This window comes from Borostomias antarcticus (genome assembly GCF_949987555.1).
Source record: "Borostomias antarcticus genome assembly, chromosome: 18".
NCBI classification, from domain to species: Eukaryota; Metazoa; Chordata; class Actinopteri; order Stomiiformes; family Stomiidae; genus Borostomias; species Borostomias antarcticus.
This window is the reverse complement of record NC_140251.1, coordinates 5,073,338-5,094,325: the sequence shown is the minus strand read 5'-3', so window position 1 is coordinate 5,094,325 and position 20,988 is coordinate 5,073,338. Positions and strand designations below refer to the sequence as shown.

Genomic DNA, 20,988 nt, shown 5'->3' with positions numbered 1-20,988 from the left:
GTTTTCTTCTAACTAGCTTTAAATAACGCTGTACTACCGGTACTACATCCAAAATATATCATCCAGAAAATCATTTTTGATCACAGATGGGCTTTCCGTTCAAGTTTAATTGTTCAAAGAAAACATGTTCGCGTGTGAGATGTGAAATGTGTGTGATGCCGAAATCTCCAGATGAATATTGCGTGATGCCGAAATCTCCAAATGAATACAGGATATACTATAATGTGTGATGCTGAAATCTCCAAATGAAGATTGTGTGATGCCGAAATCTCCAAACGAATACAGCATATACTATCTGAAAGCCAGTCACATTGAGCTGGCTCAGTGCTTATCGTGCCGGCTACTTTCAAAGGATTTTATATTATAGATTAGTTTAGCTAAACTGAATATGTGTGTTGTGCTGTGTGTGTGTGTGTGTGTGTGTGTGTGTGTGTGTGTGTGTGTGTGTGTGTGTGTGTGTGTGTGTGTGTGAAATAATAGAAAAGTGAAAGAGAGAGAGAGAGAGAGTGAGAGAAAGAGGCAGAAAGAGAGAGGGATGAACATAAGGTCCTAATGAAGCTGGAGATTGTGGAGATTGATGAAGAGATTACAGCCAATCAGATAGAGCCTTTGTTCCAGGTCTCTGCAGGCCAGAGCCTGGCCATTGTTTGTGGGCCAATCAGTAGGCAGCACGGACACCACCCCGCCTCTCTCGCATTGCCACAGCCAGCAACTAGGCCCAGCGCAGCAAAATAGCCGCATAGCGCTGTCCACCAACACTGGCTGAAGTGGACCATTAGCATTCACCGCAACTATCTCGGGTGTGGGGTACAGAGGCTGAACGGTACATGGATAATATAAGATACGTCAGCTGCATCAGCGCTCTGGAGAGACTGTTAACCAGAGAGCATGCGGTAAGAAACGATGTATGTCACTGTGTGTGCTGCTGTGGCAGTATCTCGCGGTTCACACCTCCCACCCTTGCATGCTTTACACAGTACTGCCCTGCAGTCAATAATGTACTCCTCTGCCTTGTTGCTAGTGGGACGAGAGGGACCTCCAGGCAATTTACCCTGTCCCCTCCTCCGTCAATGAACAGCACTGCAGTGGTGCTGGGCTGCAGCCTACCAAGCAGCAGCTCTGAGGGGGCTAGCCCACTACTCGCCTCACACAGCTGCATCTACGGTGCTAGACTCTCTCTCTCTTTCTCTCGCTCTCTCTTTATCTCTCTCTCTCTGATTGGACCCTTCTCTCCATCACCTTCACTTTTCCTCTCCCACAGTTCTGCTCTCACTCTTCACCCCTCCTTTCTCAGTATCCTTACCTCCGTCCCTCCCTCTGTCTCTCTATCCGTTGCTTCTGTGTCGGGTTACGGATCATCTAATCTAAATAGAATCTCAGAAACCGTAGGGTGAGCCATTCAGGTCCGGTAGGGTTGACCTCATTGAAGCGACCATATTTCAACGTGGGAAGGTCACCGTCTGGACTGGCAGAAATCTCTCAACGTAACGAACCCAGCAATACCTAAACATGTCCTGCTCTCACGCACGTGCACGCGCACACAGACCCCCCGAAAAACTTTGAGCGAAGCCGGCTCCCCGTGTGGGTGCACTAGAGACACGGTGTTTGAATTAGGGTGTGCGGGGGGAAAGCTCAGAGTGAACCAAACTGCCCATTTCTGGCTCCAACCCGATGGGGGTGCCACTGAACTGCCCGAACATGGCTGCCGATTCACCTCCATTCATTTGGACTTAGACTCAGGAGCTAAAATGTCCATTTTAGATAGATAGATAGGTAGGTAGGTAGGTAGGTAGGTAGGTTGGTAGGTAGGTAGGTAGGTAGGTAGGTAGGTAGGTTGGTAGGTAGGTAGGTAGGTAGGTAGGTAGGTAGGTAAGTAGGTAGGTAGGTAGGTAGGTAGGTAGGTAGGTAGGTAGGTAGGTAGGTAGGTAGGTAGGTGTAGGTAGGTAGGTAGGTGTAGGTAGGTAGGTAGGTAGGTAGGTAGGTTGGTAGGTAGGTAGGTAGGTGTAGGTAGGTAGGTAGGTAGGTAGGTAGGTAGGTAGGTTGGTAGGTAGGTACGGTATGGTAGGTACTGTAGGTAGGTGTAGGTAGGTTGGTAGGTTGGTAGGTTGGTAGGTAGGTACGGTATGGTAGGTACTGTAGGTAGGTATGTATGTAGGTACTGTACAGTATGTAGGTAGGTAGGTAGGTAGGTAGGTAGGTAGGTAGATAGATAGATAGATAGATAGATAGATAGATAGATCTAACATGAAACAGGATAACTGACCTATCATTTTCCCTTTCCTTCTTTTATGTAAATAATACCTTTTTATTGTTTTAATTCCCCTGCTCTTATAGGCCTTAGTGCAGTATACTTATTTAACAATTTCAATCTTTATGTTGTGTCCTGTTCTAGATTATCACCATTTTGCTTTGGCAACAGATACCATTGTATTTAATGCTAATAAAGCTAATTAGAATTGAATTGATAGATGGATCAGTGTTTGAGAACGTATATGTGTGTGTGTGTGTGTGTGTGTGTGTTAACGTGTGTGTATATGTGTGTTAACATCTCCCAGCTGACTGACATTTACTCTAGGTCTGGTTGGCATTTGCCGTATCGCCTGTCAGCAATATGAAGAGGAGTTTAATCGATGTTTGAAAGGTGTGTGTGTGTGTGTGTGTGTGCGCATGTGCGCGTGTGTGTGTGTGATTCAAGATTCAGGATTCCTTTTTATTTGTCACATGTAATGTACGGTGTACAGTCACAGTGAAATGTTGCTGCCGGCGCCAAGATTATGCTGCAGATAAATTCTAATACTCAATTTCCACATTACAAATTTACAAATTACAGAAATTACAAATTAACATAAATTACACAATAAGTACCCTTTCTATACAATATAAGATTAAACTCTCTCTGTGTGAGACAGAGAGAGAGAGAAAGAGAGAGCGAGAGAAAATCTCATCTGATAGATTTCCACTAAGTTAATAGTGTGTGTGTGTGTGTGTGTGTGTGTGTGTGTGTGTGTGTGTGTGTTTGTGCGTGTGTGTGTGTGTGTGTCTGTGTGTGCGCATGCGCGTGTGTGTATGTGCAGGGTAGGGTGTGGGTGTGGGAAGGAGAAGTGGGGACACAGAACAGATTAGATCAGAAGAACAGATAGATTAGAAGTTGTGTTTGCCTAGGACTCTCTCTGATTAGGTCAGTGATGGGAGGGTGTGTGAATTGCTCTCTTCATGCAAGTTCACTGCTGATGAGATAAGGTTCTATTGAGTTTTAGCGTTAAAGATGAAGGTCCATTTGCTGCCTTTTTGAACGATTTGATACACATCTATAGATCCCCCCCCCCCCCCCCCCCCCTCTCTCTCTCTCTCTCTCTCTCTCTCTTATACTCTCCTCATGTCTCTCTATCACAGGGTTGTGAAATGCACAGATTGTATTTTTTGGTGCCCAGCATGTTTACAGCAGTAACCAACGGGACCTCCCTCCCACAATTCCCTCTCCTAAGCCCAAAGCACACTGCTTGGCTTAGGACTGGCTGGCTGTGTGCGACAAGCGACGTTCTAGAAAGCCAATCTGACGGCCTGGAAAATAGACCTGAAGTCTGTGAGCGGCTGCTGCTTTGCGTCAAGCGGAAGCTGCATTTCTGTGTGCTTTGTTCAAATGCAGAGACACAGACAGACTCTGTACACTTCAACACTCAGCTCCTACCTTGCCACCACGCCATTTTAACACTGATTAAACCCAACCGATCTTATAAAATGGACATAAATCAGCATCATTGTCTGGAAAGTCCAGCCTCAGCATTTCTGTATGTGTGTGTGTGTGTGTGTGTGTGTGTGTGTGTGTGTGTGTGTGCACGCATGCGCGCGAACACGTGTGTGTTTCCAGGTGTCTGAGCCTGGATCGTAGCCCATTAACCTGTGTTAATTGATTCCGGTTTATTCTCTCTATCTGTCTTTGCCTCTAGGGGCCGGCCTGTTTAACTGGGTGTGTCGCACTTCCAGGGTCTGCTAACAGGCCGGGAGAGGAGAACAGCAGTGAATCCATACTTCTCTCTCCCATAGTGCATCTCATCATGTTTGATCAATCATATCACCTCCTCCTTGTGGAAGCTTTTTACAGCACGATAGGCCTACTGCAGATGCCAGTATAAGACAAGAATGTGTGGATACATGTACATATTGAAAATAAAATAAAAAACTTTTAAAGTGAGACTCAGAGTAGAGCGTGTTAAAAGTCGGCTCAGCTGTTACATGATGAGGTTGATCAGCGGGAAGGTCAGGTGGTCCACCTCTCTCACACTCTCACAGAAATGGACCTGGGTAATGACAGAACAGCGGCATGAATAGAGAGGTGCTGCATCTTCATAACAGTCGAGTCGTGGCCAGATGTGTCCCTGTGATATGGTGCTGCTGTTTATAGCCATGAGCGCCATAGGCACAACACGAGAGACGGGATGGATTGAGATGAGGATATCAGGGCTGTGGCTGGTCATCAGCCAGATGCGTCCAGTAACGGCCCAGAGAGAATGGTAGGGTTGAGAGAGAGGCGAAGATGTTTGTCATTTAAAAGAAACAATTTTGATCACTCCACCCACCAGCCTCTTTGGCATCAACAAGGCTAAGTGATGGGCGAAGGGGTTATTGAGTGTGCATGTGTGTGTGTGTGTGTGTGTACTCTCCACACCCCAGTGAGCACCTAACATTTCTTCTTTCCCCTCACTCCAACTTTTAATTACACTACTCGGAACCATGACTGATTCTCTTGCTGCAGTCTAATTTGTCACCTCACATAAATAACTTAGTTAGTGAGAAGGTGATTGTTTTCTCGTTACTCGTACTTAAGTTATCGTGAATATTTCATTAGCATTTCCTCAAGGTTGAATAAATGCTCAGATGCTCCATCGCTAAACAGACTATTCCAACGTTTTCACCACTGACACTTGGATATTCAAAAATTGAAGTGATCAGACCAGAAATTTGATACGCACGCATTAACGTACACGGGGTCGATCTAAAGTCCCCCCCCCCCCCCCGTCTTCTGCATCGCTGGGTGTAGGGCAATCAAGTTCATGTGCTACCTAACAGTAATTGTTACAACTTCTCACTGGAACAAAGACTTGACTTTCAGAGAGGTATGTGAGTAATCCCTGGTTCACTGGAGAGGTTCCTCTGTGGATAAATGCTCTCTGCCACTGAAGGGTTTGCTGTTTGGTCTGAATCAAGGCTCTTGTTCATTTTATCTGAACTGAAGCAAATTGAATCAGGCATGAATGTAGGTCACACTTGACAAATGTCTGTGTGCGCTTTACCTGTGTACATGTTTCTGTGTTTGTGTGTGTGTGTGTGTGTGTGTGTGTGTGTGTGTGTGTGTGTGTGTGTGTGTGTGTGCGTGCGTGCGTGTGTGTGTGTGTGCAGGGTAGGGTGTGGGTGTGGGAAGGAGAAGTGGGGAGTGTGTTTCTCTGTGCTTGTGTTAGTAGTAGATAATGGCTAGTAGATTTGAGCCTCCTTCATGTGGGGTGTAATTACATGTCGGTCTCACATGTTTGGTGAATCTAGCATGCGGCCTAAACCCACCGATGTCATGTTGAAAAGTCTGGAGCTCCGTCACAGTGACTGATGCTTGTTGGGTTAGGCGCCCTTCGTCTGGAGGAAGTGGACCTATCAGGCTGTGGTGTCTCTCTGGCTGGTGAGGACAGCCATCTCTGGCCCTCCTGAGGAGACTGTCATCTGTGTCAGTGCTAGGCTGGAACTAGAGCTGGAACTAGGAAATAGGAAATGCTTATTAAATATTCACAATAAGTACGAGAGAACCTGCACAGCCTACAGTACTGTGTCACTCCAGGATGAGGGTTGGCCAACTCTGGCGTGTGCTGGAATTGGAAAGGCTGCTACACCGGTCACCAGCCCTGGTCCTGGGGAGATAATGGCCACGCAAGCTTCTCTTCTGACCGACTGGAGCACACACCAAATCAAACTAATCATGGTCGACCAGCTGAGTACAGCAGCTCAAACGGATATGTGAGGCATACATGCGCGCGTGCACGCACGCACACACACACACACACACACACACACACACACACACACACACACACACACACACACCTTCCCTTTCATTCCTGCTCATCCATTATACAGTAGACGGTTCTTTTAACTTTAATAAAATATGGAGTGGCTACAAGAGGAAACTGGAGTGTGTGTGTGTGTGTTTTTGTGTGTGCACCCCTGTGGCTCAGCCTGCTCCTATAGGAGCCTTTGATTATGACAGAGACACTGTGGACCACAGCCAAGAATACAGCGCAGAGAGAAAATTGATGTTTTCATACTTTAGTTTCGTTGTGGTTTTACTCTTGCTTACATCCACTAGTACTCCTCTTTTTCAGTCAACAGGTCAACATATACGCTCATGCACACACACACACACACACACACACACACACACACACACACACACACACACACACACACACACACACACACTCTCTCTTCTCTCTCCCTCTCTCTCTAAAGGGCTCATATCAAATAAGGCAGGGCTCCAGACCTGTTAATTAGTGGATAAGTCATCTTAGCCAGACAGCCAGAGGGCCTGGGAGATCAGGACGGGGGGTGAAAGTCATCATTACACTCCATCTTCCGTCTTCGCTCTCTTCCTCTCTTTTCTCTCTACGTCTATTTATCATCCCTCCTCTCTCACTCCGCCCGCCACTCCATCTCCTCAGCACTGAGTGCGTCTGCTCTGTTGTACTGATTAGTGCCGGACGCCGTGTGGCTCTATAGAGATAAACACTCTGCACTATTCAGATGACGCACAGGGGAACCTTCTGGAAAGATCTCTCACAAGGCTTCTTCCATTGTTCACCATCGGCAAATCAACAACTTTTACCAGTTATACAAAATGCCAAATATATATATATATATATATATATATATATATATATATATATGTATATGTATGTATTTGTATGTATATATATGTATATACATATATATTTCTTATGTTTTATTTTAATTTAATTTACTTTAGTTTTATTTTATTATTTTAATGTATATATCATATCTCTCCGGTTAATACTCCATTGGATTGCAATGACAAATGTAACATATTTTATGTAATGAATGTGTATATGTGTATGTCATATGTATGTATATGTACATAATTGTGTATTATTATTCTGCTTTGGCAACAATGGTTTATTACCATTCATGCAAATAAAGCTTATTTGATTTGATTTGATTTTGCTGTCCCTTTACCAAAACATTTATATTACATTTATGCCACAAGATTCTGTGTTATCTGTACCAAAAATATTACTGTCATGTCATTACTGCCCTAGAATGCCTTATAGCCCATAGAACCAACAGTAAGTTAAGTAAAGTCAATTAGCACTCACCTTCAGTTTGACAATTTGAAGAATTTCTTGTCTTCCCAAACGATAGCATTACTGGCCCACCCTAATCTTAAGTACACATAACTGTACTTTTTTACACTTTCATCTTGGTAGCAGTGTAAGGGGATGGATTCTCCACAAGGATGTAGATATCGCCAAAGAAATTTCAGCTCCAGCAGGGATGTTGCTGTTTTTAACTAATTGCCTCTGCCCCAGGGGCAAAGCCCCGCAGGGCGGAAGGTAATGTTTTCGCCCCTGTCTGTCTGTGTGTGTGTGTGTGTGTGTGTGTGTGTGTGTGTCTGTCTGTCTGCAGGCGGACAGGATTAAACAAAAACTACCTGCTCGATATGCATGAAACTCGGTGGAGGGGTGCAGCATGGGCCAAGGAACTCACCATTACATTTTGACCATGATTTATTCATAGGTGGCTCTACAGTACCCATATTACTGTAACTTCAGTGTAGTGGGGGATTTAGGTTTCAGTTTCCTCATAGGTTTCAGGTTCTTGGCACCACTTGCAATACCAAGCTTGGCCACTACGCCAAAAACTGGCTGTTCCTGGCCATGGGGGCTTGCTTCATGCGCCACTGAGCAACTTTCATTGGATTGAATGGGCCGCCATATTTGCATGCCTTATCCACTTCTTATAATACATCCATGATCCAGCTATGATCAGTTATGCTCGCATCAACAGGCTGGTGTCTATTTACTTTTTCAGCTTGATCCAGAAGGTAGAACGCTAGAGCCCGCCTAGCATAATTTTTCCGTCCGGCGGATGGAAGATGATGCTGCAGCAGTGTTATTTAAATCAGCAATATTTAAATTTCGCCTTGCGCCTGACGAAACTACTGGCTGCAGTGTAGAGAGCGACAAACAAGCTGCTAAAGCTATTGCTGATTATGGTGTTTTGTGCACACAATACCACTTAGTGCGTTGTTATCAACTTGTTTGCTAACAAAGGCTAGAGCTACTAGATAGCTGTTGATAACGAGATCAGCTGTTGCAACTGGAACGCTCACCTCGGGAGTGACCATTGCCAGTTCCCACTCGCACCTCCTGAGACAAATGGAATGCACCATAACGTTATATTTCTCATTCGTGTGGATAGTTGAAGTGATGCATTCTGTAGGCTACCTCAATAGAGTCCACTAATCTACCATGTTTAATGCTTTATGTTAGTGTGAAGTGTGATGATTTATGTACAGCCAAGATCGAAGCCAGCATGGGCAAGTGAGCGTAAAGGCAATACTGCCAAGCAACACAGTGACACCTGTTATATAGACTAGTGTCTCAACTTGCATTTAAACGATAATGTAAACTTCAAGCATTCAAAGTAAACTGCAGACACTTTCAGGTGGATGAAAATAAAGTGTCTGCACATTAAAATGTGTGCAAGCCCCTTTAGTTAAATAATGCAGTGGGTACAGTATATGGTTGCCTAAGCAATTTGTTTGTATATCTTTGTTTTTTGTCTTTTGGCCGGCTTGTGCAGTGGCTTTATAGAGTTTCCACTGTGAGCCGCCATGTTTGAACATTGTTTTGCCTGCCAGGCCTCCAGAGCAGTCACGTGAATGAAAACTGTGAAATTCGACCAATGGTGTAACTTCGTTAGTCAGTCAGTCAGTCAGTCAGTCAGTCAGTCAGTCAGTCAGTCAGTCAGTCAGTCAGTCACTCACTCGCTCAGTGCTGAAACTTTATCACTCAGTCATTCAGTCAGTCACAGACATTGACGTTTATAGGGCTGTCCCTGCTGTTGCGGTCAAGCCAAAAACAGTGAACAGATACAGAAATACTAGATGAACCCCGCAGTTCTCTCACTTGTAATCACATGCCCACCCACCTTGCTTGGGTCATGGCATCATGCTCTGTGTGTGGTGTTTGTTGGGTCATGGCATCATGCTCTGTGTGTGGTGTTTGTTGGGTCATGGCATCATGCTCTGTGTGTGGTGTTTGTTGGGTCATGGCATCATGCTCTGTGTGTGGTGTTTGTTGGGTCATGGCATCATGCTCTGTGTGTGGTGTTTGTTGGGTCATGGCATCATGCTCTGTGTGTGGTGTTTGTTGGGTCATGGCATCATGCTCTGTGTGTGGTGTTTGTTGGGTCATGGCATCATGCCCTGTGTGTGGTGTTTGTTGTAGCATTGTTATGCTCTACACAGTGCTGGGTTGGCATCTGGGGTTTGGAGCAGAAAAACGTCTTCACACATGGATGAGCACTCCATGCCCGGCAGGACAACCACACACACTGTGCCCATTTCAGAGAAGTCACAGCCAGTGGCACTCACACACTTACACGCTTACTGTACACACTCCTTTACGCACGCACGTGCACACACACACACACACACACACACACACACACACACACACACACACACACACACATACACTCTCTCTCTCTAAATGTGTGTATATATATATATATATATATATAATGTTAACCTTGTTAAATCTGTGAAGTGGATAAGTGTCAAAGTATTTCTTCACCACATGTTGTGATTGGCAATGATCCATGTTGAGTTCTCCTGGCCTGTCCGCAGTGTTTACAAAACAAGTGCTGGTTAATTTGCTGAAGGGACAACAATCACAATCACTGTACAATAGCACCCTCATACGTGTGCAGAGGAAATGCTGCAGTTATGTTTGTTCAGCAATTGGCTAACATCTCTAGCATGGACATTACACTGGGCCTGTAATTTACCATTTGCAACTAACTCTTGACTATGACAGATTGGGGGAGTGTTATTTGGAATCCTATGGAGACTGGAGATGAAGGGAGATGGGAAGGAAAAGCAGGAGAAATGGAGGACTGAGCAGAGGGCTTAGTGCAGTAGCCAGGGAAATATAGTCACTGGCTGGAATGGTAGCAGACATAGTGGCACAGAAAGAAATGGAGTGCAAGAAAAACCGAGAGAAATAATGTAATAGAAATACAGATTGAGAAAGAAAGAGAGAGAGAGAGAGAGAGAGGATGAGTGGTTAGTAGCCTACACATCAGTGAGAATGCTTGTTACTGAGCAAATGGTGAGACACACGCACACACACAAACACCTTTTGTGTGATCACCCGAAAAACGAGGTCATTTCCGTCAGCAAAGCACACAGTTTGATGTACTGGAAAATGCGCACATGTGCACACACACACACTGTAAAACCCCAGGTAGGGACAGTTGGATGGAGAACAGTAAAACACAGCCCAGTCCGGAGCTATTACACGCCGTGGCACATTTATTACAAAAATTACAACAGAAATAAAGATAATGAAAACAAATAAGTTATTGGTCGGGTCCGCTGGGCTTATGGTTGACCGGCAGGGATCCACGCTGCGTGAGGTCCTGGGCACAGCTTTGGCTTCTGTAGGCGAGAGGACAAACATGAATAAGCCTTCCAACAAGTGTGGCCAAAAACCACACACCGTGGCTGCTACTCACTGAGTCCCTAGACTACTGATTGCTTCCCCAGTTCGGCCTTTTATGCTGTGGTGGGTCGTTAGCCAAGTGGCTGCAGATGCTCAGTTTTCCATGCAGCCTGGATTGGGCGATTGATTGCAGCTGGGGGGTAGGGTTGCCTTGGCAACGATGAAGGGGAGGTACACCCCGTTGAGCACCTGTCCGCGCTGTCCGTGGTGCTGATGTGGTGAGGAAGGTTTCGGGGGCAGCGCCACAGGCAACCTCCCAGGTAGCCCGCTGTCCATGGTGCTGAAAAGCGGATATATACCTGGGGCGTACTGCCTGGAGTGCGTTCAGGACCAGGGGACGCACCCTGGTGGCAGCCTCGCGCTACGCAGCCCGGGTGAGGATGCCACAACATACACATACACACATACACACACACACACACACACACACACACATTATAGACCTGTACAGTCCAATAACATTTCCCTTACACAACTGAACTGTCCTTTAATGAGGTTTTGCAAACATCACAAATCATTTCCAATTACCGTTTGTATAACTATACACATTTGAAACATTCTATTCTATTCCATTATATCTGCTAGTGACACTGATGATGCTGTATAAAGGACAAGGCTTAGTCTCAGGCTCTCTGTCTGCAGTGCTATTGTCCCTGTCTGTTCTCTGAGCTGATGTGGGGACATGTCCACACAGCCACTGTTCACATGGAGGTCATGTGTTACAATATTGCCATGTGTTACAATATTATAAGTTCACGAACTAGAGGCACCATTCTTCTAATTTAGCAGTATGATGTACCAATTAATTAATCACTTTTGAAAGTCATTTGGGCTGAACAAATGACCACAGAATGGCCATAGTTTTTCAAACCTTTATGAGCTTAATATCCTACAAGGATGTGGTTTGGCATCCAACTTGTCACGTCTGAAGGTTTCATGAGAGTGAGGTGAATAGAGCCTGGCATTGCCATCTTGATCACGTGAGCTCACATTCTGTTTCAGACTTGTGAACTGGCCTGGCAATGCCAGGCTAAAATAGAGGGGGCTTCAGCAGAAGAATGTGGCAGACATAGCATTAGCTATAACATTAGATATAACGTTAAACATTACATTAGACAGAACATAAGACGTAACATCAGACATAACGTTAGACAAACTCTATCACTGGACATAACGGAACATAAGGACAGCTCCTTTGCCGGTAAGACAATATACTGTATGTTTTTTTTTCTCTCCAAACACACAAACATGCACACACACATACACACACACTCACTCACACACACGCATGCGCACATGGGCGCACACACACACACACACACATGCTTGTCCGCACGCACATTCACATGCACGCACACACACACACACACATACAGTGACCCCCACACATACACACAGTATTGTGAAAAGCTGTTATTTTTTCGACATGCCGTGTTATCCCTGTGTTGTGCTGTGGTTGATCCACATTTGTTCCGCTTCTCATGTCAGTATGAGAACATATGAAGTGAAAAGCAATTAATCATATTCAAGATTGAATTAGGGCTAAATAACATAGCTAAACTGTGCAGAATTATCAAAAGTGCAACCCGCTAACTACATTATATTTGACATGAAAGTCAAAAGTATTAGGCTATTTGTCTTCAAAGCGTTTAAGTGGTGTGCCGGTGTGTCTGTGTGTCTTGTATGTGTTGACAACAAGGCTTCCTATCTTCATCCTCCCAGGCCTCATTTGTTAACAAGTCTCTCTCTCTCTCTCTCTCTCTCTCTCTCTCTCTCTCTCTCTCTCTCACTCTCTCACACACTCTCTCTCTCTCTCTCTCTGTTTCCATCTCTCTCTGTCTCCCCTTTAATGACAATTAATGTGCTCTATCCCTGACTTTAGAGACAGCTTTAAAAGCCATATTTGATGTGAGTTTTGTAAAGTTGGGAGAAAAACAAACTCCTATCTGTGTGTAACCAGACAGAAGTTTCTGCAGTGGTAGTAGTACAGTAGTAAATGGTTTATTTTTATTTCAGCATGGCAGAAATGTACATAAGCAACACAGGTTGAATTGGAGTACATTTATAGTAGCCAAAGGGTATGCTAGTTTAAAAACGATAACTATGATTAAAAGCTAAGTATGTAGTTACAAGCATAAAAAGTTACAACAATAAAACAGTATACAACAATGACAAGCGAGGACACCGAGACACATAGACAGTCGCCAGTATGCGTTGGTTAGTTATTGAGGAGTCTGGTCATGTAGGGTATTGCACTTTTCTTAAAACGCTCAGTGTTGCAGTGGACCAGGTCAAGTTTGTTTGAGGAGCGTGTCAGGCGGTGGCTGATGGCTGATCGCTGAGGTGGGAGCCAGCCACGGAACAAGGGGGACCCACGGAGCGAGGTGGCAAAGGCCCTTGTGAGGTCTTCCTGTCAAGCCTCACTGTAAGAGGTGACCTAGGATGATCCGCACAGCTCTCCGTTGGACTATTTCAATTAATTTTGACTGCACTACTGTGCTACTGTGAGACCAGAGTGCCACACCGGGGCAGCGTGCTCCAGGGTGGGTCGGATGTAGGCAGTGAAGATGGAGCACAGGTCATCTGGAGGTATGCTGGCATTTTTCAGGCGTCTGAGTATAAAGAGTCGCTGGCTGGCTTTCTTGCAAAGGTGGTCAACCTGTTCGGTCCACTTCAGATTAGCCTGGATGTGAACGCCCAGCAGTTTTAGGCTCGAAACGCTCTGAAGTTCGATGTTGTTTATTGACAATATAGGTGAATGGGTGGGATGTAGAGTACTGATCTTAGACTTTTCCCTTTGAAGAATAACTATCAGTTAGACATCAGGCTGAAATCAATCATCTCTAATGATTTTGCCATGCGTGTGTGTGTGTGTGTCTATGAGTCTATGTGTCTTATGTATCTGTGTCTGTGTGGCTTGGTTTATTAATGAAAGCAATATAGATTGTGAAAAAGGGACGTGCATTAAATGTGGCTGCATGGTGGTGTTACATAGTTGTGGTGATACTTGTTTTGCGTTGTTTTTTGTGTGGCTGCGGTGGCAGTGGTGGTACTGGATTGAATGCTGGTAGTGACTGTTGAACCGTTCTCTTTCTCCCTCTCTCTCTTACTCTCCTTTTTTCTATCTACCTTTTCTATCAATCACACTGACTCTCTCCCTCTCTCCCTCTCTCTCTCTCTCTCTCTCTCTCTCTCTACTCTCTCCCTGTGCTCTCTGTAGCTCAAACTCCACAATATGGTTACTAGGTACATGTGCTTTATTTAACACACATAAAATCGTACAGTAGATGAGATGAATTTTCCTTTTCAACATGCACACGTTCAAATCAACAGAATTAAGACGTGGAGGCCCAGGGGACCACAGTGCTTCACGACTGGAATAAACTGAATAGTGCTACTTACTGTATAAGATGAACATGATCTCTGTGTCTGATTGGAGCTGGCTGTGATCAGATTGGAGCAGCTGATGGCCTGCTCCAGTGCTGGCCGCTTAACCTCAATACCGTTAGCATCCAAAGCATGAATAATACAGCGCAGATGTGGGATTGAGCTTTAAATGTCTGTAGGTGGCCTGAGGTAGGAGAACAGCTGGGAAAGAAGCTGGAGCTGATTGTGTGACCCTGGTTGACTGCTGGAGTGGAAGATCCCTGATAAAGGCTTTTAATGTGACCGGATGAGCCACAGTCGTTGATTAAGGATGAAATTAGTCGATAACAGATTGAGGTATGTTTAGTAGATGGTGGGAATCGCTGGATCAGGCAATTTTCCTGTTCACTGTTTCAATATAAAGAGTTACATAAAAAAAATGCTGCTCTTCCAAAGCTCCAAAGCTCTTGTCTTCATTCTCTTTCTAAATATCACGCTTTATCATCCTCCTATCACAGTTGTTACTTGATATGGCACAGTATATACGCTGAAGATGCCTAACCATGCAGCTGTGTTCTCTCCTCTCCACAGAAATGCATGAAGTTTAACGTGGACGCCCCCATCTGGCTGTCCAAACAGCGCATCCTGTGCACTCTGAACCAGAGTCTGAAGGACGTGCTGAACTATGGCCTGTTCCAGCCCGCTTACAACGGCAAGTCCGGCAAGTTCCTGGACGAGGAGCGGCAGCTGAAGGACTACCCCCTCCCCTCCCTCACCCCTATACCCTACCTAGAGGTACGCACTGGACGGACCGGATGAGTGTGTGCGCGCCTGTGTGTGTGTTTGCCTGTGTGTGGGTGGGTCTTGCATGTGTGTTTATTTTTTACTTGTGCTCAGTAAAGGATGAGAACAAAGGTAAACGTTATGCATCAACAATATCCTAAAAATCCAACACCCATGCTCTAATTGTGAGTGTGTTAGTGTTTGTGTGTGAGTGTGTTAAGTGTGTTGTCCGCCTCCTCTAGTTGTTTCTGAGGTTCTGTCACACATTCTCCCTGAGGGTGGCCGCTGTCACCTGTCATTCAGACAATTACAGTCTTTTTCAGTTGTGTGATACAGACTCCTTCCCTCCATCTCTGCAATTTGTGTGTGTGTATGTGTGCATGTGTCTGAGTGTGTGTGTGACTTTGTGCGTATGTGTGCGTGTGTGTGTATGTGAGTGTGTGAGCATGTATGTGCGTGCGGGTGTGTGTGTGAGTGTGTGTGCGTGTGTGTGTGTTTTTGCGTGTGCGATCGTGTCATTCAAACCCAGCGGCAGGAATAATAAAGCAAGTGTTGTCAACAGCAGCTGTCAGCCTACAGAGATAATTGTAGCACTCGTCAATCATGGTGCATGATCAGACAGACAGACAGACAGACAGACAGAGGCAGCTGAGATACTGGAGTAAATAGGGTCAGATGTTTCTCTGACAGGGCCTCATAGATCTGAGCAGAGAAGAGGAGTGATTGAGAGTGCAGGCCTTTCATCTCCACGGGGAAAGACCTGTTCATCTTGATTACAGGTACAGGACATGAATAGATACATACTGTAAGCTCTAAGGTGGGGAAACAGAGGTAGAGCACAGATAACCAGTCCGAGACGTGTAGCTAGTCCATGCAAAAGTGAATTTCAGTCGAGATCACTTTAGTCAAAATTGATCCATTTATTTTGCATGCAGGAAAAACAGCATATGAAATTTTGGTGGTGTGCTCTGTTCGGGGGCCCCCCTGCCTTCCACAGCATGTGGAAAGTACTATAGTAGGGGGAGGTAAAAGCTAGATGTTCCCCCCCTCTGAGCCAGCTTTGCCCAGAGTGCCGGAAGAGGGAACAGCATCGGTTTAGCCCCCTGCCTCTATGACGATCAGAGTGGGCCGCGATCGGGAAGTCGCTCGGAGCTAACTCAGTCCACTAAGACCGTCAAAGAGAGCCACAGGAGGACTGCTGTACATTATAGTCCCTGGCCTCCACGGGCCGACACTTTGTGGAGTCCCTAAGGAGTACAGCCTAAAGCCTCTGCCTCCGTGGTGACCGGAGGGACCGCTGGATGGCCCTTCTGAGATGTTTCGGCCCACGATCACCACGGAGAGCCACAGAGACTAAGCAAGTGAAGTTCCCTGGCTTCCACTAGCCGACGCATAGTGGAATACCAGAAGAATGCAGCAATACCCCCGGAACAGAGCAACGATGACAACAGAGATGACATCGACAGAATACAGGGCGGAGCAGGGGAGGAGGTGAGGCGAGCACGCAGATAGCAAGCGATCAGCAGTTATGGCAAGAGCGAACAATAACATGTTTTGACAGCTTAAATACATGCACTCTGCGTGCTGGACCAATGCTATTACAGCTCACAGTCAGCTGGTAGGTTGCATCATTACGGGGTGTGACTGATTAGCCTTTGCCGATTAGCCCGGCGTTGACATCCGTGCCTCGCCTGAAGTTGCGTCGGAGACTTCATTTATTTGAACAAAAAATGACAATTACAAGAGGTAATCCCATTACACAAAAATCATATCCGTGGGGCACGTTTGCTTCTTCCCAACCCTCTGGTACTTGTGGGCGGCAGATCAGTAGATCGGGGAACGTTCTTATGGAAGAGGAAAAATAACAGCAGTGGCAGGTCGAGTCAGGTTTGGTCTCCGCAGTTCTCCGCCCTGCATAAAACGGCAAACTTTTGTTGCGGTGTGGCCTTTCGTTTACATGACAACAGCGTTTTGGGGGCCTGAAACCGCAAGCTTTTGAAACTGGGTTCCAGAATGGAATTAATAAAGCAGATCACACTTTGACTTGAATCCGTTTGGAAAACACTTCTGATGAGAAAGAATTCTGATTTCCTATGACAATGTCTTGAACAGAGAATATACTTATTTGAATTGATCTATTACAGTATGTTAACTGCAGGGGGCCAGAAAGTCAAGGCCTTGACGGAGCTAGTCAGTGTCTGTCTGTTGTCATTCAGGCAACATTATCATAGGAGCTGCTTGTGAGCAATGAGAGTATTACTTTCTGTGTGGGTTTTACCCAGGTTGGTTTTGTGTTTTTCACTATTTTGGCTGGATACTCCTATTTTCTCTCTCTCTATCTCACTATTTTGGCTGGATACTTCTATTCTCTTTCTCTCTCTCTCTCCCTCTCTCTCTCTCTCTCTCTCTCTCTCTCTCTCTCTCTCTCTGTGGATAGTATTGCCAAGGTTGATGTACTGTTCCAATTATGAGTCCAGCTCCTGCCAGAGGCAGGAAATGACAGTCAGAGGGAATCTGCTCTGCTTCCCACGATTTAACTGGCCTTTATGTTTTACGACAGGTTTTATGTTTTATCACTGTGCTCTCTACACTGTTATTGTGATGGAGAGCCTAGAGCCCCTGTTCAGAGCCACACAGCCACAATAGCACGGCTTGTTACAGAACAAACTTAATTAATCCAATGCTTTCATACGTGTATCTAGGCAACATAATGGTGTAAGGTGTGGATTCATATACTAGTCCCTATAACTATAAAGGACTGGGGGTGTGTGTGTGTGTGTCTGTGTGTGTGATGACAGAATGCCTACCGTCAATCAGTATTGGATCAATTTAATCCTAAAGGCTACGTGTCAAACAGAAAGATAGATAGACAGATAGTTTAGTTTAGTTTATTAGACAGTAGTTAAAATACATGATAGAGCAAGTCATGCATCATAAAAATGCCAAGGTTGGCACAAAAAAGACAGACAGTCAGTCAGACAGACAGACAGACAGACAGACAGACAGGTAGATAGATAGATAGATAGATAGATAGATAGATAGATAGATAGATAGATAGATAGATAGATAGATACATAGATAGATAGATAGATAGATAGATAGATAGATAGATAGATAGATAGATAGATAGATAGATAGATAGATAGATAGATAGATAGATAGATAGATAGATAGATAGATGAGGCTTCAGTGTGATTGACAGCTCTCACTGCCTTCCACATCCCTCAAAGGCTATGGTCTCTCTCTCCAGCCCTCTCTGCTACAGTACATGCTTGACTGGGCTGGTATATAATCCTTCTATAACACAGTCAGTTATTGCTGCTCTATATTGGACACTAAACGAGAGGGACATGAACCACCCAGAGGCGTTCCAGTGAGTGGCGAAGGCCGGCCTCACAGGCTAGTTCCACAGACCTGGAGTCATCTGTGGCTCTGCTTGGAGGTTAGAGGCTCTATTAGAGGCTGAGGCTGAAGGCTAGATGATAGATGATAGTGGTTAGAGGCTGGATCCTAAGGCTGGGTGGTAAATAGCTGGGCGGATGAGGATGTGGGTCTGTGTGGCGCTGCGCTCACAGTACATGTGTTGTCTTGTGGCTGGCGTGTGGCTCTGCATTCTGTAAGCTCAACAACAACATCGACCTCATTGGTGAGTTGAGGGGTGGGGAGTGGTGGTGGGGGTTATGTACGTTGTACTTTGTGTGTCAAGTGGTTTAGTTTACATGGAATTAAGGATGTTTATTTTTCACACTGTATGTAAAAGATACAGGTACCTTGTACAATAAGAGGCTCAGGTTAATATGGATAGTGTCTCTCCTCAGCGCAAGAGCGTTATGTTCCAGGAATTAAGAGTGTTGTGTCTGATGATCCATTGAAATGAACCATTGTGTGTGTGTGTGTGTGTGTGTGTGTGTGTGTGTGTGTGTGTGTGTGTGTGTGTGTGTGTGTGTGTGTGTGTGCGTGCGTGTGTGGACTAAACTGTCATCCCCTCTCTAACACTGATCAGTCACCAGTCCCTGCATGTGAAGGACTAGTTGGGATAAGGTCTACCTCAGTACCCCCTCATAGATCTACACTACTGTAGTCCACAACACACACACACACACACACCAACCAACCTGAAAACACAGCGCCGACCTTTTCCCTGGAGGGTGACCTGTCCATCAAGTCGGTGGTTTGTACTGCAACAGAGCTAATAAACACTGGAGGATTTTCACACTTTTAATGGCCAGAGACTGACTGCAGGGCAGGCTGAATAAGACAACACATACCATACTCACACAGCCCACCTGTGGGCTCTAGACTACAGAATCGATTACTGTTGCCATTCCGGGGCGGCTGTAGCTCAGTTGGTAGAGCGGGTCGTTCAGTGATCGAAGGGTCAGTGGTTCGAATCCCAGCTCCGACTGTCCACATGTCGAAGTGTCCTTGAGCAAGACACCTAACCCCAAATTGCTCCCAATGAGCAGGTTAGCACCTTGCATGCCAGCTACCGTGAATGTGTGTGTGAATGGGTGAATGAGAGTGCAGCTAAGGTGGAAAAGCGCTATATAAGTGCAGTCCATTTACCATTTACCATTTAAAACAAACCTTGTGAATGTAGAGTCAGTCATAAACGCTCCTATCAGTTAGGCGTGGCTTCCCAGGGGAGAGTAGCAGCTAACCCTGCGTCGTGTCCCCTGTTGTGTTTCAGTTCCGCTATAAGAGGCGTGTCTACACACAGACCCACCTGGATGACAAGCAGCTGTCCAAACTCCACACAAAGGTAAGACCACGCCCCTCGTTCACACGGCTGAGCCGTCCACACTGAGTGCAGACCTGACGTGGTCTGTCTCCCACGCCGGGGGCTCTGGGTGGGGTGTTAGTGGACCAGTTAGTCTGGTGGAATGTGACGAAGTAGAGCAGGCAGCAGTCTTGTGTGTGTGTGTGTGTGTGTGTGTGTGTGTATGTGAGTGAGAGAGAGAGAGAGAGAGAGAGAGAGAGCAGAGGGCTGTTTGGTTTGTATGCAAGGCAGTGAAACTGACAGCAGAGGGAACCACAAGCATTAGCATAGAGACTCATTGAAGGGTCGATCTAAAAAGAATGCCCAGAAGCTGCCACTCCCCTCTCTGTGATCGAGCGTGTGTGTGTGTGTGTGTGTGCTTGTGTGCTTGCGTACGTGTGTGTGACTTTAGCGCTGTTTATCCAAACGTATCTGACTTTCATTAATTCCTGTTGCGTGACCAGCTTATTGATTACACAGTCCAGTACAAATGGCAGAGTTGTGCTACATGAATACATCAGCACAGTTAAACCCACAATGACAGGGGAGAGGGAGCAATAGAGAGAGGGGGAGAGATGGAGAGATAGAAGGAGAGATGGACAGAGAGACACACGGTAAGAGTGATAGAGGAGGAGAAGGAGAGACGGAGAGAGAGTGAGAGGGAATGATGGAGGGAGAGAGAGAGGGAAAGACGGAGAGAGAGAAGGAGTGATAGAGGGAGAGACGGAGAGAGAGAGGGAGTGATAGAGGGAGAGATGAAGAGAGAGAGGGAGTGATAGAGGGAGAGACGGAGAGAGAGAGGGAATGATAGAGGGAGAGATGGAGAGAGAGAGGGAGTGATAGAGGGAAAGACGGAGAGAGAGAGGGAGTGAGAGGCAGTGAGGGAGGGATGGAGAGAGAGATGGAGAGAGAGAGCCTACAGGGGGATGAGTCATCCTCTCAGCCAGACGTCGGTCTGCTCAGAGCTCTTACTACACATTGTGAGGTTCTGATGTTAGGTACTACTACTCAATGTAGTGTGTGTGTCTGTGTGTGTGTGTGTGTGTGTGTGTGTGTGTGTGCGCGCGCACGCACATGTGTGTGTGTGTGTGTTTGTATGTGTGTGTGTGTGTGTGTGTGTGTGTGTGTGTGTGTGTGTGAAGCATTGGTGTTGGGTTCTACAGTACATTTATGTTATTCATTACATTACATTATATTACATTCATTTGGCAGATGCTTTCATCCAAAGCGACTTACAATAACTGTATTTAATATAAGTCTTCAGTGTACTACTAATCGCCAGAACTCACAAGT

General features: G+C 45.7%; 1 protein-coding gene across 1 annotated transcript in view; it reads left to right on the top strand.

Moving 5' to 3' along the window:
* The window catches only part of shank3a (SH3 and multiple ankyrin repeat domains 3a), a gene marked incomplete at both ends in the record, with an annotated part of 197,232 nt that overhangs the window by 15,540 nt on the left and 160,704 nt on the right, over positions 1-20,988 (top strand). The window contains 2 exons of the mRNA XM_084453217.1: positions 14,745-14,948; positions 19,627-19,698. Coding sequence (XP_084309343.1) covers positions 14,745-14,948; positions 19,627-19,698 — 276 coding nt within the window. The remainder of the gene's footprint in view (positions 1-14,744; positions 14,949-19,626; positions 19,699-20,988) is intronic.